General features: G+C 41.1%; 2 protein-coding genes across 6 annotated transcripts; one reads left to right on the top strand and one right to left on the bottom strand.

Moving 5' to 3' along the window:
• Window positions 1–2177: 2177 nt before the first annotated feature.
• Window positions 2178–15474, top strand: ampd3b (adenosine monophosphate deaminase 3b). 5 transcript variants are annotated; one of them, XM_086029209.1, is made up of 17 exons: window positions 2178–2219; window positions 4076–4139; window positions 8397–8619; window positions 8707–8881; window positions 9033–9188; window positions 9278–9525; window positions 9697–9826; window positions 9935–10129; window positions 10196–10327; window positions 11316–11479; window positions 11569–11695; window positions 11793–11956; window positions 12378–12498; window positions 13423–13596; window positions 13678–13788; window positions 14696–14881; window positions 14971–15474. In XM_086029209.1, the coding sequence occupies exons 2-16, from the start codon at window positions 4082–4084 to the stop codon at window positions 14870–14872; spliced, it is 2355 nt and encodes a 784-aa protein (XP_085885335.1). In that variant the 5' UTR covers window positions 2178–2219; window positions 4076–4081; the 3' UTR covers window positions 14873–14881; window positions 14971–15474. The 5 variants fall into 5 exon arrangements, with proteins under 5 accessions (XP_085885335.1, XP_085885333.1, XP_085885336.1 ...); XM_086029207.1 differs by having other exon boundaries at window positions 14696–15474; XM_086029210.1 differs by having other exon boundaries at window positions 9033–9198; window positions 9306–9525; window positions 14696–15474.
• Window positions 15475–16139: 665 nt separating this feature from the next.
• rnf141 (ring finger protein 141) lies at window positions 16140–23427 on the bottom strand. Its single transcript, XM_086029434.1, has 6 exons — window positions 23296–23427; window positions 22255–22438; window positions 21426–21534; window positions 20337–20536; window positions 19047–19154; window positions 16140–18983 (listed from the first exon to the last, which is right to left on the bottom strand). Exons 2-6 carry the CDS (start codon window positions 22383–22385, stop codon window positions 18842–18844), a joined length of 690 nt encoding a protein of 229 aa, XP_085885560.1. The 5' UTR covers window positions 22386–22438; window positions 23296–23427; the 3' UTR covers window positions 16140–18841.
• Window positions 23428–25434: the final 2007 nt, after the last annotated feature.

Here is a 25434-nt window from a genome sequence, read left to right as displayed (position 1 = left end):
ATTACATGTACGTACACGTGTATTCAACCCAAACATCTTTTTTTCAAGAATATGTTCCCAGCAGGCCCACTAGTTGAAACACGGCATTGTGATTAATTTTGCTTTTGTGGAATCTAAGTTAAGTAGCAAAATGCACTCGTTTTTAGCCATGTCTGGGGGCGGCCATTTTGTCCTCTGTCGCCTGAAAATGACATCACTGCTCACAACGACCAATCGCGGCTGACCTGTTTTCTGAATCTGAACCATGATTGGTCGTTGTGAGCAGTTGTGATGTCATTTTCAGTCGACAGAACACAAGATCGCTGCCCCCAGAGATGACTAAAAACGAGTGGATTAACACTTATTCCACAAACGCAATATTTATCAGAATGCCCTTTCAACTAGTGGGCCTGCTGGCAACGTATTCTTGAAAAAAATATGTTTGGGTTGACTTCCGCTTTAAGCAAACTACATCACATTCATTCACAGCCAGCTAGGAACGCAAACATAATGTGAAAAGCAGTGGTGGGCACATCAATCCGTCAATCATCATGCCGTCATTATTTCAGGTCGTACAAGTACGTCCAAATCGTCAGCGACAGCCAATCGGCGTCGAGGACGTACTTACCGGTAGTACGTCACATGCAGGCGACGGACAAGCATAAGGAAATATATGTATATATATATATATATATATATATATATAAAAATAGTGCTGAGTTATGAGCGTAGTCACTGACCGAGTTAAACTCATATTGTGTGCCAAGACAATACTGTATAACACCACCATTTCACCACTGCAACTACTGCAGAATTCAGCCGCTCGGGTGCTGACGAGAACCAGAGGGCGGGAGCACATTACGCCAGTTTTGAAATTGCTGCATTGGCTCCCTGTGTGTTTCAGGATCGATTTTAAAGTACTTTTATTAGTTTATAAATGTGTTAATGGTCTTGGGCCATCTTATTTATCTGATTTGCTTTTATCATACCAGCCCTCGCGGATCCTGAGGTCCTCTGGCGCCGGCCTTTTATTTATTCCAAGGGTGAGGACCAAAATGCATGGCGAGGCTGCATTCAGCCATTTTGGTCCTCACCTTTGGAATAGCCTGCCAGAGGATGTCAGGTCTGCAGAGACTGTTGATATTTTTAAGAGGAAGCTCAAGACACACCTTTTTAGTTTGGCTTTCAACAACTTTTAAATAATTTATCTTTTCTTTTGATTGAAGATAATTCTATGTTTTGCTTTGAATGTTTTAAAGCACTTTGAGTTGCATTTTTATGTATGAAAAGTGCTATATAAATAAAATGTGATTGATTGATTGAAAATGTGAACACCAAGAAGAACATCTAAGGAAGTAATAAGATTATTTCCCTCTTGAAATGAGGAACAGGACTAGCAAGAGACTTTAAAGGGTTTTCTATTGGTTCGTCTTTTATTTCTTAATGTGTACGCAAGTGTGAAATTACACAAACTGTAAACTTTCTCCAGCCTACAGTTAGGTTTGGCGCAGCCGCTGTTTTCTATTTTGGACTATAGTGAGATAACCACTTTGTAGTGCCAAACCTGGCATAGAGGCAGGCGGGATGAGTCTTTTGCACAAGACGGGACAAATGCTGCCAAACCAACTGATTTCACCACGGCCGTACATCGTGATATTTAACTTCTGCGCTGTGCAAAACCAAAAAACCAAAACAAAAACAATCTCTGGCAAAATGTCACTGGCACAGCTCTTTATGTGCTGTGCTGTACTTTTTTAGATTAATCCTTACTTGGCCTTATTGATTGATTGATTTGTTACAGTATTATAGTAGAGCAGTGTTAGTCTACTTACTTTGATGTTTAAGACACAAAAGCTTCATTTTGTTTTAATTAGGCGGAAGACAAGCTTATCATTGCTTTAAAGTGAAATGTATCCGACAATCATTTACTCCAAATTATTTTACGGACCACCAGAACACTAGAGACCTACTGCCGTTTCACAGTATGTTGTTGTAAAGACATAACAGAATGGCCAAAAAGTGAATAAAAGTGATGTTGTATTACATTTAGGCGGCCTTACACAGTATGCAATAAATACACAACAAAACTGATGACGCACACCCCCATTTTATGCAAACCAAGGAGGCGTTGTCTTGTGAGCCTTCATCCAAAGATGCATAAACACTACAGGCTTCCTGCTCAGCTTCCTCTATTAGGACTTGAAGCTCAGTGAGGCTCCTTGCAGATTTCCACACATTAAGTAAGTACATCGTTGCGCCTTGCAGTTTCACTGTTTTAAAATTGGGCAAATATCTGACTACTGATAACTATTTCCTTTTTCCCCTAAAACAAATGTGTATTTTATTAATCACTCAGGACACTTAAGTGTTGTGTTGCAATTTGTTGATTCATTTCTCGTATTTTTTTGTCCATTTTGTGGCATTATGTGATTTGGACTTTGTAATGTAATTGTTTGGGTACACGCTACCTCAAATGGGCTAACCAATATATTAGAAGTAAGCAAAAAAAAACGAAGTACACAAATAAACAGTAATTAAAGAGTAAACAAGGTCTGTTAACTTGGTTAACCCTCATTGTTGTTTTGAACCACCATAATTGTTCACTGGTCAATGTGAGCAGCATATTTACAGTAACCATCAAAACATGTTGATTTATTTACCTAACTCCCAAATAACAGATGCAAATATTGTTCTTTAGTATATTTAGAGTTTATTTGCAGAAAATGAAAAAATGTCAATATACAGTACCTCAAAAGTTGTATAGTGTTGTATGGTGTGTATACTATAAATGGTATATAATGTCAACTTTTGTGAATATTGCAAATCTTGGATGTTAGAAACAAAATGAATGACATACAGTACATTTTGTACTTCTTAAATGTTTTTGATTTCAATAATAAGCTTTCCCCATGTAATAATAAATCAAATAAAAATGAAATAAAATAAAATAAATTAAACACCGCTTCAGTTTGAGGCGTGTGAAAGTGTGCACATGATGCATTAATTTATTTAATAAAAAGGTATTTATATATATATATATATATATATATATATATATATATATATATATATATATATATATATATATATATATATATATATATATAAAATGATGAAAGAAAATAATAACACCACCCTTTTGTATATTTTAAAATATTATTTCTATAGTTCTAAATGTTAAATTGGGTCAATGTGACGGAACAGGAAGGTTTGACAAGAACAAATGCTCCATTGTTGCTGGTACAATTTCAGTTGTACCTTGCAGTTGAATGAATCATCTCACCGATGTCTACGATCATTTTGGTGAGAATGTAGCCAATGTTGTGCCCACGAGTAAGATGTGGTTGGGGAAACGACAGGGTAAATTGCCAGCAAAGGGCATCAAAGTTTACATTCCACTATCAGGATGGGAAGAGCAGGCATTTCCTGCAAGACTCCAGTCAGTCAAGACTTGCCTTTTAAAGGAAAGTGTCCGGAAAGTTCTATAGATAGCCTCCCGCTGACGTGACTCAGCCTATTTACTGCGGCGACCTTGTTGTTGAAGTTGGGATCTGTGCACACATCTGTCAAAATACCATTGAAAAAATACTGTATTTCCCCACATATCTGCCAATTCTAGTCACAAATTCGCCTGTTTGCATTTTTTTCTGGGGAACATAACTTCAGATGCTCGCTGAAAGACTCACCTAGTCCCGTTTTTTGTGCTCTTTCGGAAAGGCCCTCATGCTGCAAAATGCCGCCAAAGTCCTGTCAAAATAGGAATTGGTGCCAAGGAGGTACTGTATATTGAAGTGATAAATCTAGGCTCTTCTAACATCTTTGTATGTTACATTTTACATACATTTTTCAGAGAATAACGTTATGAGAATGTTGTAATCTCTACAAGAAAGAAGGCTAAAGATGTCAGGATGAAAAGTACAGGAATAAAGAAAGTTGTATTGTTCTATATTTTTTGCTAGTTATTTTGTGAACGCCCAAGTTACCCCAGGCGTCCCCAGTTTGAGAACACCTGCTTTAAGTAACCAGTGTACACTCCCAATGTCGAGTGGGAACTCTTGTTGGCCTTTGTAAATGACCTCATGTGCAATCTCCACAGGTCACAATGAGGAGAAGGGAAGCAGCCCTTTACAAGCAGCAATCCACACCTTGCCTTGGGAGAGGTCAGTGGCTATTATCCTTCCACCGCGACTGTCAGCGAGCTGTCGGCTATTTATATTACAGCCACGCTGTTCACCTCACATTGTTTTCCACCGACGTGCAGTATAAGAGGTGGCTAACGCTCAATCTATAAATGAGTTTGTAAACGCCTCACTGCGATCGCAGGGAAAAATAAATATATAGTGATTGCGCGCCAGGCAGTAAAAGATACACGTGTCCCATTGTCCGTCTTGTGTGTTTACTGTTAAAAGTGTTTAGCCAAATGACAGATGGAAGCTGTTTAATGTCCCTCCCAGGTGAAGTTTAGTGAAAAATTAAAAGCAGAGAGAATTACATGTCACATATTTAACAAAATCACAGGATTTTTTTTTTTTTTTTTTGTATGAAAGTCTGCTAGGTAATTCCTAAAGGCCTAGATAAGGGGTCGGCAACCCGTGGCCCCCGGGTCGCATGAGGCTCTTTCATCCTTATGTTGCGACTCTGCGTGCCTACCTAGAAGCCTCGGCTTCCCTCCTTTTTGCGGGCCCGCCCGCAGCTGTGACATCACCACCTGATTTAGACGCCCCCTGTTACCATGACGCTCCCAACGGCCTAAAATAGAGACGTGAGGATGGACACTCCAGACGACGGCTGCATTACTGCCGCCATCTGAACGCGTAAACAGACTGGCCTCAAAGTCCAGTGACGAGAAAGATACCAGTTGAGTAGGTGTCAGCTCCGACAAGTGAGCTCGACATTTCCAGAACGAGGCTTGAGCGGGAAGCGCAATCGACTGGAAGCAGGCAGCATGGCCCAAACCACCACAGAAGGTAGGAAACAAGAAAATGTCGGTAGAGTGCACTACTAGCGTTGCAAAATGACATCAATTTTTAAAGTTGGAAAGTTTCCATTGGAATTGATAGGAATCAAGTAGGACTTCACTAAATTGAAGGTTGGCCCATAATAGAGATCTTGACCATAGTTGGCGAAAATGTATTTTTGAAAAGATTATGAATAAATGTAAACTCTTAATATGTCACTGTATCTTACTAAGTATTAACCATCAAATTGCTTTAAAACAAAAAGCTGAACTTTATCATTTTGTATGAATTGAAGTTATCTTTTATATTAGCAGATCAGGTTTCGGCTGTTCCAGCGATGTAGGTCAAGGTCGAGAGAAGAATTGCTCAGCTGTCGCGTTGATGGCAGGCATACACGTGCCGCCTATGGAGGCATGTAGGACGTGATGGACAGTGTGCCGGGGGTGGCGGCATGTGTAATGATAAAGTTACATGTTATCGCTTGATGTGTCAACGGGCACACAAAAAACTACCATCTAGGTTCCTTTAAAAAGTTGAGCTAACTCAATAAAACGTCTGCTGTCCCTCGTGTCGTCATATTGAGTTCGATTTAAAAACAGAATGGCAAAGGAGAAGTCAATCCGGTCTGGACAAAAGGTCTTGAGGTTGAGAACCTAAACTATGAAATGCTTATAATGATGTTTCTACTTTATATATCAAGCTGGAAATCTGGTGACGTGTTTTGATTCGTGGATTCCTGAAGAAATTTACAAACTACATTTGACTGATGCCTGATGATTTGACTGAGCCTAAGAATATCTTTGCCTGATAACAACCAAGGAAAACACTTTCAAAAGATGTACAACTACCCTATTACTGTTCACAAAATGACTAAAAATGCTTGAATATGCTTGTCCAGTCACTGGCGTTGTCACTGTGTAAAGAAGAATGACTACATAAAGAATGACTGCAAACATCCACAATAACTGCTTGTCATTAATTCCAAATCCTTGTTTGAATACAGTGAAACAACGTGCCTATTTACATTTCGCTATTCACGCAATCACTTAATTTGTGTTTCCCTTTATATTCACTGAATTAGCTCAAAGTGTTTTTAGCACTAACACTTTTTGCAAAGTCACTTCTTACTCAAAAATGCAAAACACAGGAGTGTTCAATTAGGGGAAACTGCACTGGACCACCAAAAGACCTAAAACAGGAAATATTGTACTTTGCATAACTTACAGCGATCTGTGTGGTCTCAAGGAGGGTTCGCTGGGTCTGTTTTTGTTTACTACGTGCCGAACACACAAAAGCCAGTGACACCCAAGTCTGAACAGGACACGTGTACTGGTGTGAGGTTTCAAAACATGTCGGGTCCTCAAGCAGCTGAGGCCTTCCACTGGTGGCTCGACTTCACATGACTGGCATCGCAAGCATAATGTTATTTCTACTCCGGTAGCCACCGTATTTCAAGAAAAGCTACATCTTAGCAAGTTGCTACGTCAATTGTAAAAAACAGAATTATGTAAACAGTGCTTGGGGTGTTTATTTGCTTAACTGAAGATGGATGTTATGTTACTGGTAACTGTGCAAAGGCAAAGGGGGAAATTTTAATGTGAAATTCTGGAAAGTTGCCATTAAATTTCTATGGGAAGTTAATCTAGACCAGGGGTGCCCACACTTTTTCAGCCTGAGAGCTACTTATGACATGAACGAATCAAAATGATCTACCACCTACTGAAAATGCAAAACAATTATTTTTATATGTACCGTATATGCTGATGTACCTTGCATGACTGCATCAACCTATATAGCACAATACAACAACAAAAATGTTTTGTAATGACCTTACTCTGATGACTTGCACTGAATGGAATCAGCCAGGGACGCATAGTCCGGACAGTAGCTGCTGACAGTAGCTGCCTCAAGCAGATTTGCAGCAACAACAATCCGCCCATTCGCTCCATTCGTATAAAAGTCAACTTTTTTGCACACTATGCTAATGCTAACAATATTGCTGGCCGCAGAGTGAACAGTACGCTGTGTGGCTATGTGTATACCCGACGTTGATTGGCTGCCGCGAGGCGAAATGGCAAAAAAGTTGACTTGTTTTATATGAGCCGAATGGGCGGATTTCCGGTGCTTCGCTCCGCATCTCAACGCTCCAAACGCACCATTCGCTCCGCCCCGCACGCGCGAACTACATTGACTCCAATTCAAACGCGCCGCCAGAAATGCTCCCAACGCAGTTGGTGTGAACGTAGCATGAACGTAGCAATACGTAGTAGTGAGGACGGATGATAGGCTGGCGATCTACCCACAATTCTTTTGCGATTGACCAGTCGATCGCGATCGACGTGATGGGCACCCCTGATCTAGACAATTTGGGAAATACTCCAAATTGGAAACTTTCCATAGGAACTATGAGAATTCATAAGCACAAAGTAATTGAGGGTAATTTAATAAAAAGGTTTCACATTCAAGCATAAATGTTAACATTTTAGCTCACTCATGCCTTAAAGTGGAAGTCAACCCAAACATATATTTTTAAGAATATGTTCTATGCAGGCCCACTAGTTGAATCACAGCATTCTGATTAATATTGTGTTTGTGGAATATGACTTAAGAAACAAAATCCACCCGTTTAACCATCTCTGGGGGCGGCCATTTTGTCAATTCTGTCACCTGAAAATGACATCACACACTCTCGGGGCTCAGATAACGATCAATCATAGCTCAGTTTCAGAAAACAGGTGAGCCGTGATTGGTCATTATCTGAGCCCTGAGGGTCTGTGATGTCATTTTTAGGCGACAGAAATGGCCGCCCCATGAGATGGCTAAAAATGGGTGGATTTTGCTGCTTAACTCATATTTTTTGTTAATCATATTGCCTTGTTTCAACTAGCGGGACTGCATAGAACATATTCTTGAAAAAAATATGTTTGGGTTGACTTCCTCCTTAAATGTGAGCGCACACAACATTGTGGAACCATCACACATCAGTCTACAATATTGGAACATTATTTGTCACTGAGACTCTGTCTATGTTTCCATACATATAACTTAAGAGCTGAGTCATTCCAAGCAGAACAAGTAAGTCGTATTGATCAACATTGTCACACACAACATTGTGGAGGGAACATGTGTCAGAGGCTACTAGAATGCTAATCGTGGAAAAAACACAGTGTCAGCATAACATAAGATTGGTGACAATGGAGGCAACCATTAAGTCACCGGAATGTAAACATGGACGCACACAAAACTGTGCAGTCGCCATGTCAGAGTCTCCTGGAAGGCTTATGGTCTTTAAAGACGTGTTCTCCACATAACGTCTGATTACTTTAAAACCGCAAGGTGAAATTGTTTACAACGTGCTGAGGTTTCACACTTGAATCCATCTGAGAAACCGTTATTGTGCTTTGTGCTGCGCACTGTTAAAGTAAAGCAAAGTATACGCATGCCCCGTAACCTCAACAGAGATGCCACGGCTCTTCCCAAAAATATCCATGAGCGAAGTGGATGAGAAGGTGCGTCTGTTGGCCGAAAAGGTCTACGCCTCGGCCTTGAAGGAGGAGGACACTAAGGACGCCATGGCCCTGTTCACCGTGCCGGAGGACTGTCCCATCGGTCTGCGGGAGGACCAGGAGCGCACCCTACAGAAAGAGTTGGCCGAGCAGCAGTCCAAGGAGACTGTCAAGAAGTATGGTGTGGTGGATCACCAGGCCCTGGCATCCGGTTTGGTGAGTTTTCTCCTGAGTGATACCCCTTTTCTCCTGTGCGTCACCAGGAAGAAGAACTTCATGATGAAGCGTTCCCAGTCGCTGTCCCTGCAGATTCCCACCGGAGACTGGAGCCTGTTGGCGCATTCACCCGTGCTCTCCCCAACCACGCCTGAGCCAGTTTTTTCAGAGAGCTTCCCTGACTTCCAGAGAGTGACAATCAGTGGAGACTACTGCGCCGGGGTAAACATGGCTAACGTCTGTCCTAACTCGTGACCAACAACCTTCATCGTGACACCCTTCTGCAACTGCTGCTGGCTCGCAAAGTCCAAAGCCAAGTGAGCATTTTATTTAGGTACCCTGATGTGATGCGGAATTCATGCACTTATTCCAGATCACCGTCGAGGATTATGAGCAGGCAGCCAAGAGCCTCCTGAGAGCTCTGTTCATCAGGGAAAAGTACTCCCGGCTGGCTTACCACCGCTTTCCCAGGACCATTGCCCGGTTCCTCCGAAACACAGAGGGGGAGGAGTGGCGAGAGGACGACGAGGTGTTGCCGGGTTGGGAAACTTTTTTTTTTTTTTAACCCTTTTGCTGTGGTCAAGTAACAGTAACCCCCTCCCCACCGCCTATTCACAGTTTTTAACGTTCCTCATCTGGACTGTAGACATCTGGCCATTCCCCCGTGAAGACGAGGACCCATACTCCATGGAGGGCATCCCCGAGAACTTGGACTACGTGCTGCAGATGAAGGACGGCATTGTTCACGTTTACAACAACGCAGAGGCTTTGAAACAGCAGCAGCCTCGCACGCTCCCTTACCCGGACTTGGAGACTTTTGCCATAGACCTGAGCCACGTCCTTGCCATGATTGCTGACGGCCCCACGTAAGAACTACTTGTACTGCATAGTTGACACAGCTGTTAGCTCATAGCAAAACAAAAACACACCAAAAAATGGGGTTTCATATAGGGCACAGGCCTACTTCAATGGGTTCTCTCTAGGTACTGTATCTTCTTCTCCACAGTCCAAAAAGCTGACTCTCCAATATCTTGCAGGAAGACGTACTGCCACAGACGATTGAACTTTTTGTCCTCCAAATTTTACCTTCACGAAATGCTGAATGAAATGGCTGAGCTAAAGGAGCTTAAGAGTGTTCCACACAGAGACTTTTACAACGTCAGAAAGGTTGGTTGGTGGTTCACTGACTAACCTTGACCCGAGCTACAAAATCACTGCTACCTTGTACATTCAAGCCTTTGGATTCCTAAAACCAGTCCGTTCATCATACAAAAGGTGGACACGCACATCCATGCTGCTGCCTGCATGAACCAAAAGCACCTGCTGAAGTTCATCAAGACAACGTACCAGACAGAGAAAGGCCGCGTGGTGCTGGAGAAGGGTGGCCAGAGGTATACGTTGGAGCAGGTCTTCAAAAGCCTCCACATGGACCCCTATGACCTCACGGTGGATTCACTGGACGTGCATGCTGTAAGGACAAAAGCGGTGAAATGGTCAACGCTACGGCTGCAGATAATATACCCTTGATCCTTGCAGGGGAGACAAACATTCCATCGCTTTGACAAATTCAACTCCAAGTACAACCCGGTGGGAGCCAGCGAATTGCGAGAGATTTACCTCAAGAGTGACAACTATATCGAGGGAGAGTACTTTGCACGTCTCATCAAGGTGAGTCAATTTTATCTGAACTAGTTTGGACCTCTGTTTACGTTAAAACGGGGCTTTCAGTTTACAGCAGCGTTCCGCTTCTATGGCAGCGACGTAACCCACATTTATATGCAAGTTGCAAACCACCGTAGTTTCACCTGCTGTAGTTTAGTCTGAAATCACTAACCTACATTAACAATAGTTATGTCATAATTACAGTAGATATTTGCACTAAAACCTCTTTCAGGATATATTAGTACTGTCAAATGATTACAATTTTTAAACGAATTACAGTAATCGCAACATTTTCCATAATTGATCGCACTTAATCGTATTTTTCAACTACAATTTTTTACAAAGCTTGAAACAGAAATTTACTTGAGTGAAACCTTGGAATTAATATGGGAAAACAAATTAAAGTATATATCTATTCAAGACGTAGAACTAATATGGTATTTGAATTTGGCTTTAAAAAGTGTGCAAATTATTTGCGATTTCTCCAATGAGCCAACAAATAACTTTTTAAAGTAAAACTATGCAAAAGTTTGTTTTTGCGCCATTGACTCTCTTCTAAGTTTGGCTGCAAACTGCCACAGGAAGTACATAAGTACATAATTTCTTTTAATGCGTTATATAATTTAAATTAATCTTCATAGTTAATGCTTTAACTTTTGGTTGGTTCATATATAAAAGACAATCGAGATTTTTTGGTCGTTTTATTAACCTGACATGTTTCGGCGTGTACTTCCGCCTTCATCAGAATATAATTATATATATATATATATATATATGTATATATATATATATATAATTATATATATATATATATATATATATATATATGTATATATATATATATATCAACCATCATAAACCAAGGACAACCCTGTAATACAATAGATATGTCCAAGGTCATTCAACACCTTGTATCAATCAGAGTTACAGACGTTAAACATCATAAACCAACAGAAGTTACAGTATATCGAAAACTTACCGCTATCTGTTCCAGGAAGTGGCAAAGGAGCTGGAGGAGAGCAAGTACCAACACGCCGAGCCTCGTCTGTCAATTTACGGACGATCCGCCAGCGAATGGAAGGGCCTTGCCACCTGGTTTATTCAGCACAAAGTCCATTCGCCCAACCTGAGATGGATGATCCAAGTCCCTCGGATCTAGTGAGTGCTCTTAGAAGGTCCAGCCGGGTCCAAAAGGCCTTTCTGGATGCACATCAATATGATCTCATTGACGTTCCCATGTCTTACAGTGACATTTTCAGGTCAAAGAAGTTGATACCAAACTTTGCCAAGATGTTGGAGAACATCTTCATCCCCATCTTTGAGGCCACAGTCAACCCGCAAAAGCACCCAGCACTTCATGTTTTTCTAAAATACGTAAATAACTTACAAGTGTCAACCAAACAACTCTGCAGTGATGTTTAGTTCTCTGGTAACATTTCTCTTCATCGCTCATCTTCAACTCACTCTGCAGGTGACGGGATTTGACAGCGTGGATGATGAGTCCAAACACAGTGACCACTTGTTCTCCTACAAAAGCCCAAAGCCCGAGTCGTGGACCGCGGACGATAACCCACCATACACCTACTACCTGTTCTACATGTACGCCAACATCATGGTGCTCAACAACCTGCGCAAGTGAGTTCTTTCATCTGGAGGAATACAGTTTTGTGTCTTCAGTTGTTGGGGGGCTGACATGTAGGCTCTGGGCCCTGCTTAAAAAAAAAATAGAAAAAAAAAAATGTAAAAACCTGCACCAAATGTCCCGTGGACCAGTGGTTGGGGACCCCTGCCTCCATTTTATTTATTTATTTTTTACTTCACTTAACGGAATATCTGAAGCTCTAAAATCTTGAACTAAAATTTTGCCTTCCAACACAAAGCAAAAAAAAACCAAATAAACAAACCAAAAAAAATAAAATAATAATCATCAACCAAGGGACGGGGCTCCCAACATGAATAAGTCATACTTGGGCACTTGTAAGTCAAAGGTGCCACAGTATTTGTAAGACAACGAATGACCTACACATTTTTCACATTTTCTTTTGCCTCTCCAAAGGGAGCGTGGCTTGAACACCTTCCAGTTCCGTCCCCACTGTGGGGAGGCCGGCTCCATCACTCACCTGGTGTCTGCCTTCCTGACGGCGGACAACATCTCCCACGGCCTCAACTTGAAGAAGGTGATGCCACCTTAAGCTTTCCCCGCAAACAGGAAACTTCAAATTCACAAAACAAAACGTTGGCGCTTAACTTTGTGACAGCTAGGACAAAATACAATAGTTGTCAGGGTTAGTGCACAAACTGAAGGGCACCCTCAGTGGTCTTTCCGGCAAGCAGCCCTTAGGCCAACCGTAGTCCTCAAGGCTTTTGCATTCATGACGGGTCTCTTTTTGTGTATGGATTGCATCTCAAACCACCACTCCTAAAGGAAGCTTGACTAACAGCGTTTGTTAAAAATGGGAAGAACGGGTGAGACGGTATGATCAGGCCAGGTTTCACAATTTGCTTCAAATCTCTGGTGCCCAGACAAAAAAAATCTGCACACCTGTCAGAGGACTAGTTGTGCAAAGCCAATATTTACCAGACAAATTTGAAAACTCGTGATCACGATGTATGTTCTTGTCTCAGCTAACCCGGACTTTAATTTTTGGACAAGGTCTGACACATTTGACTCAAAGCAAGTCCCTGTCTTACTATACCAGACTTGAATTTGGAGAAAACTTCACCTGAGATCTTGGACTGACAGCAAACTCATACGACCACAGTATAGGTTCCATCCTCACCGACCGGGACCTGAATTTGGAGAGTGCACTTGACACCTGGGACTCAAAGCATTCATGTTACTACAACATAATTGGAACTCCCACATAGCCAGACCTGAATTTGGAGACCTTGCACCAATTCACATAAATACGATAAAGGTGCCACTCTCCCGCAACAGCAGACTGTCATTTAGAGACCTTGCCCTTGCCACCTAGGAATCACGACAATACTCATGTGACCACCACGGAAATGTTCATCTCATCTAGCCCAGATTTCTTGGACTCTTTAATCATGGCAGTCCAGTCCTCAAATCCTCATTTGGTACATCCCCTGTCCACCAGAGTCCGGTATTGCAGTACCTCTACTACTTGGCCCAAGTCCCCATCGCCATGTCACCGCTGAGCAACAACAGCCTGTTCTTGCAGTACTCCAAAAACCCGCTTCGGGAGTTTCTTCAGAAGGGCCTGTGTGTGTCGCTTTCCACCGATGACCCCATGCAGTTCCACTACACAAAGGTTAGAACCCGCCGCCGGATCCAAAGGCAGCTTGCAGAGCAGGATGCAGATGAAACTGACATTGAATTGAAACGTTCGCAGGAAGCGTTGATGGAGGAGTACGCCATCGCCGCTCAGCTCTGGAAACTCAGCACCTGCGACTTGTGCGAGATCGCCAGAAATAGCGTGCTGCAAAGCGGCCTGTCGCACCAGGTGAGCACAAAAAAAAAAAAATAATAACATTCAGATGTTTTTGGATTGGACAGAATTTGGAATGTGGATCCACACAGGGGTTTCACTTAGCAGCATGACTATCATGAGTAGACCCTCCAAAAAGTCTGAAGAAGACAGAAAGTCTGAACTTGGGGTCTACCAGCGGGTCTTTGAAGGCAACTTGTGCTGGAGATTTTTTTTGATTGTGAAGCACATGGGTTGACGCTAAACTGCCACCAAACATTTGAGTTTGTGTCACGTGAGGAGCGCAGCATGGCAGCAAATTAAGTTGACTTATTGGTTCTGTAGTGCACCTCAGAATTATTGGAATTTTCAGCCCCTGTAATCAGTTTAAGTTGGCAACATGAAATTTGGTTGGTACTGTATTTCTAACATGAGGTGACCCACAAAAACATTAGGAATGTTTAGGCCCTTTAAAGGTGAAATTGTCAATGGCTACCAAATTTCAGGCACGTATACGAGGCTGATGTTGGGCGCTAAATTGCAAAGCATTTGCGTTTTTGTCATTGCAAGCAGGCAAAGCGCGGGGGAACTTTTACGACTTGCCATCTTTTCAATGGTGCATTCTGAAATTTAGAGAAAATTCCACTCCTGTAGTAAGTTTCACTTAGGAACATGAATTTTTTTAGACATGAGTAAGCAGAAACAAAAGTCTCAAGAAGCCACGCACCAAAAGGAAGGAGCAGCCGCTTGGGTTGGGTCACCGGAACCTTGGAAGTTAGCAGCATGTTATGTAGCAGTTTTCTTTACTGAGAACATTTTTTACATTAAATCTTCACTTTAGAATTCTGTCCTTGGGTTTTACTCAATGCTTAACATGATCACCGGAAGAAAAAAAAAACTGAGTGAAGAAGCACAAACGTACGTTTTCTTGTCTTGCCTCCAGGAGAAGAAACACTTCCTGGGTTCCAACTACCTGCAGGACGGCCCCGAAGGCAACGACATAGGACGCACAAACGTGGCGCAAATCCGTATGGCGTACCGCCACGAGACACTGTGCAACGAACTCAGCTTTTTAGTGGACGCTGTCAAAGCGGACGCCACCATTGCAGTGGTGGAGTGACATGAGTTGGTAAATGTTTTCACATGTTGCTATAATTCATTTTGGATTTAGTGTGGGTTGCATTTATATATTGAGTTTTTACTTTTTTTTTTTTACAGAAGACTTTGGCACATTTTTTGACAAGAATGTCAAGTATTCAAAGACAAAGACAGAGTTGACAAATACACGATATAAGAATAGTATAGGATTTTTTTCTACAGCTCTGGGTGAGAAATGTCTGTTGTTTCCCCCAAAATTGATACATGTAAATAAATAGTAAAAATGACTTCTTTGTGTTTTTGGGGCACCACGTGGCAGGGGGAAGAAGAGTAAACATAAATAAAATGCCCTTAAGTTGATTAGAGCTTCGAGTGAACCTCCCTTACCAATAAGTGAAAACCCACGTTGTAGTGACGATATATTTTTTAAATGATTCGCCTCTCCCACAAGTTTTAAACACATTTAAACTTGTTGAAACACACCTTTTCTCACTTGCACGGTGTGCCAGACAAGATCCAAAGCATGCATGCTTCAAGATCCCAGTTGAACTTTACTGTAAAAATGACTGTCATAACCTATGACTTGACTATGAAATGTAAAAATTAAAAAAATATTTACCTGTATTTTATTAGATAAGAGTCATTTATTCAATTAAATTATGCAACATATTTAATTTTACATTTAGAAATATTTGATATTTTACTTCATTAATGACTATACATTAAAATAGCCAAATTGCTTGATTTCGTTTTTTTTAATAGTGACAAATTAGTGCGATTGGTGTCTTTATTAAAGGTAATGCATTGTATTGTCATACCTCAATCCACTCATATTAAGACAAATTAAAGAAGGTTTGGGGAACCTAAGAAAAGACCAACATATCACATCATAACATAGGCCTATAGTAATGCATATTAAATCATGTCCTTTTCATAATAAACTGAATAAAAATATGCAGCTGAACAGTGCATTACACTGACAGAATTAAAAGATATTTGATTGCAACACTGGGGCAAATTCTCCTGTTACTATTAATCTATGTGACGTTACGTTTTCTGTGTGTATGTCTGTTTTGGAAAATGCCCTGCTAAGGTTTTCCGTTTCTTCCTCAGTGTTGAGATGTCACCTAACGGCCAAACAATGCATTACACTTACATCATTAAATGTTATATTATTGCAAGAAGTGGGTAAAATAACTGTAAATAACCAAGGTGAAATAAATACTTATGCATTTATAATTTGTTGTCGTGCAAATGGCAAGTACAGGAAAACTGAGCATGAAATTGGGTAAAATTAAACAATATACATTTGTTTTTATTATATTTATATGCAATAAACCAATAAATCCACACAACACAGATTAAATAGAATAGAATAAATGAGCTCTGGATAGATGCAGCAATATAGGCTGCTAATATACAGTATAGCTATCAACTGATTTGAACAATTCAAAATGTTTCAGCTAAATGACTGGAATAGACATGCATCAATCAAAAAAAGCCTCAGCTAAGTCTGGAACAAAGCACAGTACTTCAGGTGCAGATTAAACGTGAAAATTTGACATAAAATGTGAAAAAAAAGACACAGTGTTTCATGGCCCTTCAAACAAAATATCATTAATTACCCATAAGCTCATCAGGGATATTACATGACAGCATGCTGGATTATAACAACTGAAAAAAAAAACATGTTTATGAATCAAATGTGAACCCTTCATGTGAACTTCCTGTTTTGCCCTGCTGCCGGATGCGGTGAAATCTAGATAGCAGCGAGTGACAACCATACTGCATGGCCAACCAATGTACAGTGGAACCTCAACTTAAGAGTGAATTCATTCTACGACTAAGTTCGTAACTCAATTAACCCCGCCACCCCACACCCCCAATTAAAGAAAAAATAAATAAATAAAAACAAAAAGGACTGTATTGCATAAAAAAATAGAATATAACAGAGTAGAAGAGAATGTACAGAAACAACATGTCAATTGTCATCTGTGTGCCTTTAAGGGGCATGGCCCATGCTGAGTTACGGCCCAAAGCTGCTCCCTGCGAGTGTTCTCATTTTATATATTTGTTTAAATGTTTGTGCCGGTCAATAAACGACTGAAAGTGCATCAGTGACTGCGGCGGCTCTTGCCCACATGTGAAGGCATGACATTATAACTTGGCTGCTCCATTTTGTTTTTCACTTCACTTGAGAGGCGTTGTATCTGAAAGTCATTCATAACTCAAATCGTGGCTCGCAACAGAAAGCAACTCCAAAAACTCGGAAGTGGGGGCACCTCACGGTGCCAATGTAGTGTATATACAAAATATTGTCGCTCAAATAAGTAGCTCAAATAATAAGGTCAGTTCAAATGAATGCCTTTGACGTCACCACGTTGTCATATCAAAATAATAATGCGTTATTTTGCTTAGAGAACAAAGAGTAACCTACAAAGTGGAACACACCCCGAGTTGTATAAAATCTAGAATTCAACCAGAATTTTCCAGAAAAAAATATGCCGCAGAAATTAAATGTAAGCTCAGCAAGTACTTAAAGCAAGGGTGGCCACATACGGACCATTAAGAAATTCACATTAAGGAGAGTCCTGTTATATTTTGTTATATTTATTTCTTAACATTTTTACAGTTGACTCATTTATTAAATGGATACGTGATTTGATGTGAATAAAAAAACTGTAAAATAAAATAGGCTAATATGTACATTTAATACATTTTAATAAATAATTAGTTAATTCTAATTACAAATAATGCAGTAATTTACACAAGCACTATCATATGTCATTGCATATTTGTTGCATGGATTTAGCTACATTTTATGAGCATCATTCCCATTAATTGATTTATTGTAAATAAAATGTTACATATAAATGTATTGTTTTAATTTATTTCATTAACTAAATTGGTTAATCATGCTGAAATCACCATAAAAAATAATCACTTACTACTTTCACCTTTAAACTTTATTTTAAATTCACATTTAAAGGGAAAGTCAACCTCAAAAAATTCCATGATGCCATTTTCAGGTGACAGCTAGTGACAAAATGGCCGCACCCTGAGATGGACAAAAAAACGTGTGGATTTTAATACTTAACTCAGATTCCACAAACACAGTATCAATCAAAATGCATTGTTTAGACTAGTGGGGCTGCAGAGAACATACTACTGTAAAGAAAATTTGGGGGCTGACTTTCGCTTTTAAGAGTTGGGCAACACAGCACCCTAGTGGTTAGCACATCCGCCTCACTCTCTAGAAGTTCCCGTTTCAAATCTGCTCTCTCCATGCTTGCGCGGCTTTGCTCTGGGAAGCCCCATACGTCAGAACTCCGAGGCAGATGTCCTAACCACTCCGCCCACCATGCAGCCCATAAGCAATACAATTCAGTCCATGCCAATCGCACGCACACATTGATTTTAGCAAGCAGATGCTAACTAATACACTTCCAGAACTAGCTACGTTTCTGGATGACAGTATCAGGAAGTAAGCAGTTTTTCCTTTATTTTTATGAAATAGTACAGCAGTTAACTTATTTTTACACTCAGACTAAAACAGGGAAGAATGTTAAGATGTCATTAAAAACATTTCCTTTATAGTTAAAGAGTTCATAATGGCCACCTTTTAACACGGGAACAGATTACTTGCACTTCTATAATTTCTTACGAGGAACGATACTATTGACAGTGGTGAACTAATTTTTACACTTGTATGACAAGTAAGACTGCTCCAGTGTGACTTTTTTCATCGCCTGCACCATGAATGAAGATTTTACGGTGACACCAGTTTGACCCGGGAACAGATTATTTCTACTTCCATTTGTTCCGAAAAATGAGTTTGTCACAGAACGGATTGTGTTCCACTTTGGAGGTTCTGGTGCCACATGATCTCCTGCAAACATTTTCCCCACACTGCACCACATCGACTTGCAGCCATAAGAAAATGTCCAGTGAAGGTGACTTGTATTTTGTTCTGTTTCGTTTACTTGGTGCGTCAAGGCTGATGCGGGTGTCCCGCCTCGTCGGCCAGGTTGAGGATGTATCCCACCATGTCGTTCTCGGTGGGGAAGTCGGACATCACCCACGACTCGCTGGCGGCGGTCACCTGCAGGCGGCACATGGGGCAGTTGCGGTTCCTGCAAGAACACGTTAAGCACACGCCACCACTTTTGCTTGGTTGTTAGAGAGAGTTAGTTTACCATTTGTCGATGCACTTCTGGCAGAAGCTGTGAGTGCACGGCAGGATGAGGTCGGCCTTCCCGTCCATACAGATGCAGCACTCCTCATCGTCGGTCAATTCCTTCACTCTGCACGGGGCAGGAGTCACAGGCACCACATTATTCCACACCCAAGTGGTTTTGTGAAACCATTGTTTTTTCACGTCACAATAAGTTTTGACTTAAATTTACTGATAAAGGCGTTCACTGGAAAGGAGAAGGTGTTTTGTGCAAACACGTCACCATGAAATATATTTATGAAACCGAAACTTTCTTCACCTTGTTTTTTTTAATCACCTGTATAAGTAATCAAAAAACATAAAAAAAGTTTTTTTTTCATATTAAAAATAAAGTAGCTAGTGCTGTCAAGCAATTACAATTTATGAACCAATTAATCACAAAATGTTCAATAATTGATTGCGATTAATCACATTTTTCAACAATGATTTTCTATGAAGCTTGTTACAGATATTTAACGGAGTACAATCTTGGAATTATTGTGGGGGGTAAAAATAAAAGTATATTTCGATCCAAAGACTGTTCTAATAGCTTTCTTTGATCATTGAATACGATTATCCTCCCATAAAATAGAACTGTTGAACGATGCGGCAAAGATGTACAGCTAATGCGGTATTTGAGTTTGGCTTTGCAAAGTGCACAAATTATTTCGGATGAGAAACTCTGGTGTCCAAGAAGAGAAATCGCCTTGGAGCAAAGAATTCAAACACCCATGTTCCTCAATAAAAATGTATGAATGAATCCATTTTGGTTGGGCACATTGCTTAGCAAAATCCCATAAATTATACATTTTATTCCTCAATTTTATTTCCGATAAATGTACTATTTCTTACCTGCCAACTCATTTGAGCATTTACACAATCAAGCACATTTTGAGCCCTTCTCATAAACAACTTCACTAAGCAAACAAATGAAATCATGCAAAGATGAGATCATATTTTAATAGCAACTGAATAAAGATTTGATATTTCACAGGCTAATGTTGGGCTTACAGCATTGCAAGTTTTTACATATCTTATTCTCATGTTGTTGACCTGCAATCATTTTAAAACTTCAGCAGAGGAGGTCACGATTGAGGGACCAACACAGTGTCAACACAGTTTGTGTAATGTGTCTGTCAATACACTCCTTTAGGTATCATCAACCCATAACTAGCCAACAGCTTCTTAGCTTTTGGTGCCGATAGCCTTTGAAATGCAATTCACTAGCCTCAGTTTTTCAATACAACAGATTCTTGGTCATTTTCATACCAACCTGCCCATCCACATGCTGGCCGGGCAGGCGTTAGGGTCGAGAGGCAGGGCGCAAGAGGCCTCCGGGGTTGCCGTGGTGTCGGCGCCGCCCTCTGCGGCCAGCACTCCGACAGCCTGTCTGGTCATGTCGCGGTACAGCTGGATGAACTGGTAGAGGTTCATGATGCGCGTCGCCTCCACCATGCCGTTGTCCTTGTTGATCTGGCGGGAAGTGCAGGAACTCACGTGGTGACTTGACACTCAACCATAGATCACCAAACGCAAAGGCAAGAATGTGATACGTGAGGGGTAAGACAAGATTGCTGTGATGATTTAAAGGGGCCATATCATGCTATCAACCTTTGTGAGATTTTAGCCATGTTAAAATGCTAAGTCCTCAACAAAAAGACGCCCTAAGTGGTGTGCTCCTGCGTTCCGCCCATCTCGGAGACGAACAGCCGGCAGGACGCCCGCATCACTGTCCAACGTCAGTGATGGACAGACGGACCGGTCCATCGGGCAGACGGAAGGTCCACCTCTGTTAATATGCATCCATTATCCAATCCGCTTATCCTCACAAGGGTCACGGGCGTGCCGGAGCCTATCCCAGCTGTCTTCGGGCAGTAGGCGGGGTACAGGCTGAATCGGTTGTGAAATACTTACATTGTCAACCCTCGCTCTTGTACTTGTGAGAAGATTAAGGCAGCGAAGGCGTGCTCACTGTTTATCCGCATTTGTCACATCCCGTTGGTGCTCCGAGCGCTGATTTTCTAGCTAACAGCCAATCAGAGTGACCAAATGTCACGACTGGCGACGCCGATTCAACATGCGTAAACGCCCCCCAGACGCTTAGAGACCGGTTACGACACTACGACGGTGGGCATCGCACCAATCAGACGGCGCTTGAAGACGCCACGACGCTTCACGACCTCTGACGTCGGCTGAGACCGAAAACATAACATAAGCCGCGGGGCAATTTGTAGTAAACCTAATCACAAAAAAGCCCCAAAAAAGTATTTTGAGGTGGGCATTTTAGTACTTTTTTCCCCATGGGTAAGTACTATGGCCTGAATTACTGAAGGATACATTTTTTTCTTTTTCCTGGAGTCACCTTGGTGCAAACGATCCTGACAGCCACCTTCCACAGGGCGGTGGCATCCGATCCTGGTTGGACTTCAAACAGCAGGTGCTTGTGTTGCCCTGCAGCTAGCTTAGCAGTCCTGCAGAGAGCAGAAAATGGAATACTGTAATCCAGCGACATTTGTATTTAATGCTGCTTAAAAGGAGACATTATTTGGAAATTTGACTTTTTAATTGCTAGTATTACAATGCTTGTTTGTCTGGAGTGCCTGTCCGCCGATCAAGTGTGAAATTAAGCAACCAAGTATATCTTATGTTATTCAACTCTTTGTAATTATCTGAAATTGCGGGGGCAGGGAAGTTGTGTGTGTGTGTGTGTGTGTGTGTGTGTGTGTGTGAGGGAGGGGGGGTACTTCTCATTTGGGCAACACGGAGCTAACGAGTGGTTAGCATGTCTGCAGAGTAGGTAGCATGTTTGCCCCACAGTCATAAAGTTCCAAGCTCGGGTTTCGAATTTTGCGAACATTTCTAGTCTTCCTGTGTGGGGTTTGCTTGTCCTACCTGTGCATGTGGGTGTTTTCCCCATGTCCTGTAGCTCCCACATTAAAAAGCATGCATGTTAGCCTCATTTAAGACTCTAAATTTTTCATCGCTGTGAATTTCAGTGGTTTGGTTTGTCTAGATGTGCCCTGCGATTGGTTGGCAATTAGTCCAGTGTGAACCTTGCTGCTCTGGCCAAAAGTTAAATAGAATAAGATCCAGTTGAGCCGCAACGTTAATGAGGATAGTGATATAGAAAATAAATGAATGGATTTCAGTTGATATGCAGTAAAAGTACGTAGTTATATATGTGTGCTTACAAGTCATTGAGCTCAGCCACCCTGGCCAAAAACTCCTCGTAGGTGAGGTAGCAGCTGTCTCGCACCAAGTCGACGTGTTTGGATAATTTCTCAGGGAGACGCGCCACCGGACCTGAAATCTGCTGGCCCATACCAGAGGCAGCAGCAGGTGACACTAACACAACAGCACCACGGGCATTCACTTCTGCAGAGAATGGAAGAAAATGCTAATGAAATACAGTAATCCCCACATATTTGTAGTTGACTGTTCATGAATAAACTTATTCACATTTTTCATTTCCTGTGGGACTGTACCAAGCTGAGAAAGAGCTTCCGAAAATGACACGAAAGCCCAATCTAAGTAATTATGCAATACAGAAATTGGTGTTAAGGAAGTAAGTTGAAGTGTTACAGCTCAAATGAGACAAGCTTTTTATGTTAGTGAGGTGGTAAATTTAGTCTGGTTTGTTCGTGGAAGTAGGGTGGATTTCGTTTCTGCATCTACATGTGCACTTTGTCTTTTGCCCAAAAATCAAGTCAATGCAAGATGAAATTGAAGCGATACTACACTGGGGTCATAGTCTGTAGTATAGTTTCTATGTCTGTTATCCGCGGGGACTCCTGTACTGAACTCACGTTGTACTTAGATACCAAGACTTTGTGGCTAATGTAAAAATCGAGTAGCCTACTTGTGCAATGAAGTGGTAAAAGCACAAGTTTGGTTCTGTGTTACGTTATATGGTGAGTTATAATTTCGACATGCCCTCTTAGCATGAGTTGAACACCAAAGGTGAAGGAATTAATTCGACCACATCACTGTCAACATCGAATGCATCATTAAAGTGTTGTAACTTCACTCGTAGCAGCAACAACGCTTGTCTGCATATGCAAATTTTTAGCATTTAAAAAAACATTCGTTTTTGGATGGGGGCGTCAGATACAACAACACAGCTCGCACAGAAAACGAAAGCATTCACACCGCCACGCAAGTAAGATGGCCTTCGCGAAAACAAATATTAATCGTGCACTTGTGACGCGATTAGGAAAATAAGAACAGCTTACATAAATATCAGCACCTCCGGTGACTACTGGGCAAAGTTTGCCACACCAAGCTCCTGTTTGTTTGTTGATGCGAATCTGTCGCACGCTGATGATATCAACACGTTCGATTTGATAGCTGTGTGTTTAGCTACCTGATTGGCCCTTTCCTCCGTCGCTCCCGGTCTTATCCAATCAGGCAGAAGTTAAATTTACTTACAGGCTGAAAACCTCTAGAAATACACGTCTAGTTGTCTAGTGTTCATGAATGCCGCTGCCATAAAACATTTGTCAGCATACTTGGTCACCAAGTTTCAGTTCATTAACATGCCTCTACATGTTTATTGAAGTCATCAGCCACATGTCTGGGTTTACTTTTCAATGAAACTCGGAAGCTACAACTTGGAAATGTCCTGTAACTTCGAAACGCAGTCGTCATTCGCCAAACCTTTTTGAGAACAGAGATGTTATTATATCACATTCATTTTTTTTTTCAAGAATCATCTAGTGGCATAATTTAAGCGACAGATTAATCAATAATTACATCACACATTAGGGTTGCAAGTGAACTACAGCATATCCCTGCTGGCAGCTAACTTTCATTGTCTTAAACTCACCTGTGATTAAAAATAATTTAGTTTCGTTTGTGCGCACGCCAGTTGGTACGCGATTGGGCGATTACAGGTACCTTATCTGTGTCTTATCAATCAAGACACGGCGCAACGTGTAGTTTTCACATCTTTCTTGTGAAAAACATCTCATTTTTTAAAAATAGCAACCAAATATACTTGTGCTTAATAGTTAAAATGTTACCTCGCCATTTAGGCACAAATGATGATAAACGCACTAAAAGAAGATAAAGATTATGCTTTTGTGTAAAATGAACCGCTAGCATCACTATCGTCGTTAGCATTTGCCTTCACAAAGGAAACATACATTTATCGACGTCTAGTTGTCCACATGACATTAACCAAACTAAGATAAACTGCTACAATAAACCGATTCCTTTCCTGATACTTTGAGCCAGACAAGTGCTGTAATGACTTAGGATGGCCACCAGATAGAATCAAAATAAACTAAACACAACTCACCTGCCACATGAATCTCTGCAACCGAAAATCGGTTAACGCAGCATTAAATGAATAAATAAAATGAAAAGGATAGGAGTCAATAAAGCTGTCTATCCATTGATATAATAATTCACCCCCCCCCCCTTTGAAACGTTTATTAATGTATCTAGTTCTAAAAATATGGAATTATTATTCAAATGTTTCTTCCATAGAAGTGATTCAAGTGGCTATAAAAATGGCACAATGTGCGGGAAAAGCATATCAATCCTGGTACGCACATACTGATTTTTGATGTTGAGATGGATGTCTGGAGTGAATAGAAAAAAAACTGAATAAGAAATGAATACACTAGGGGGTTGCAAAGGGTAATCTAACTTTCAAAGCAAAAAGAAGCAAGACGTGTTGTTGGACGTCCGATGAGAACTGAAGGACGCGATGTTGAATGAAAAGCGATCCAGACGTTAGTACAGGTGCAGGGGCTACAAAAACAAGACGGAATGATTGTATTCAATTCGATCCCAAAGAGAAAGAAGATAAAGGAAGGGTGCCACTAAGGGGAACATTTGGAGCAGGCTCATACAAAACTCGAAATGTGACTAGGAAAAAGCTAAGGAGTAGAAGAAGATACTTATTTTTAAGACCCTACACATGATGAAGGGGGAAAAAAAGGCCATAAGTGGTCTTACTGCTCTTCTTGTGTGTGGTGTAGCGTGTCTGTCATAGCACCAAGACTGACAGTATGGTGCCACAAGCCATCTTGACGGCAGGAAAATGCAAAGAAGAAACAATAGAACAAGATATACAAGACGCTAGTCTAAACTGTTATCTTATCTGGTCTTTTGTTGTCATTTATATTGTAATGAATGACTTGTGGGACACCTTATACAAACACTATTGAACTATTGTGAATATTGAACAGGATTTAACATTTCCGATTGTCGTCCCCAACTGTTTCCCTAGCAAAGCAGGGAAGAAAAATCACTTTTAACACACCCCACGCTACAGTATAATCTGTAGAAATAGATAGCTAGCCTTTCCTGACTTTGATCAGACAGGGTTAAAAAGCTCAAATTTGGCCAATTATCAATAAGTT

Source organism: Filicampus tigris, chromosome 4, assembly GCF_054856515.1.
Source record: "Filicampus tigris isolate MCC_2025a chromosome 4, RoL_Ftig_1.0, whole genome shotgun sequence".
Classification (NCBI taxonomy): Eukaryota; Metazoa; Chordata; class Actinopteri; order Syngnathiformes; family Syngnathidae; genus Filicampus; species Filicampus tigris.
Note: the sequence above shows the minus strand (reverse complement) of the source record. Positions and strands in the feature narration are given on the sequence as shown.

Coding starts and splice junctions, on each gene's coding strand:
- ampd3b (XM_086029209.1), top strand. CDS start 4,082: ATGAGGAGAAGGGAAGCAGCCCTTTACAAGCAGCAATCCACACCTTGC. Junction 8,620..8,706: donor TCCAAGGAGACTGTCAAGAA/GTATGGTGTGGT, acceptor GTGCGTCACCAG/GAAGAAGAACTTCATGATGA. Junction 10,130..10,195: donor ATTCACTGGACGTGCATGCT/GTAAGGACAAAA, acceptor TGATCCTTGCAG/GGGAGACAAACATTCCATCG.
- rnf141 (XM_086029434.1), bottom strand. CDS start 22,385: ATGGGCCAGCAGATTTCAGGTCCGGTGGCGCGTCTCCCTGAGAAATTA. Junction 21,535..22,254: donor GTGGCTGAGCTCAATGACTT/GTAAGCACACAT, acceptor TGCTCTCTGCAG/GACTGCTAAGCTAGCTGCAG. Junction 18,984..19,046: donor CAGAAGTGCATCGACAAATG/GTAAACTAACTC, acceptor GTGTTCTTGCAG/GAACCGCAACTGCCCCATGT.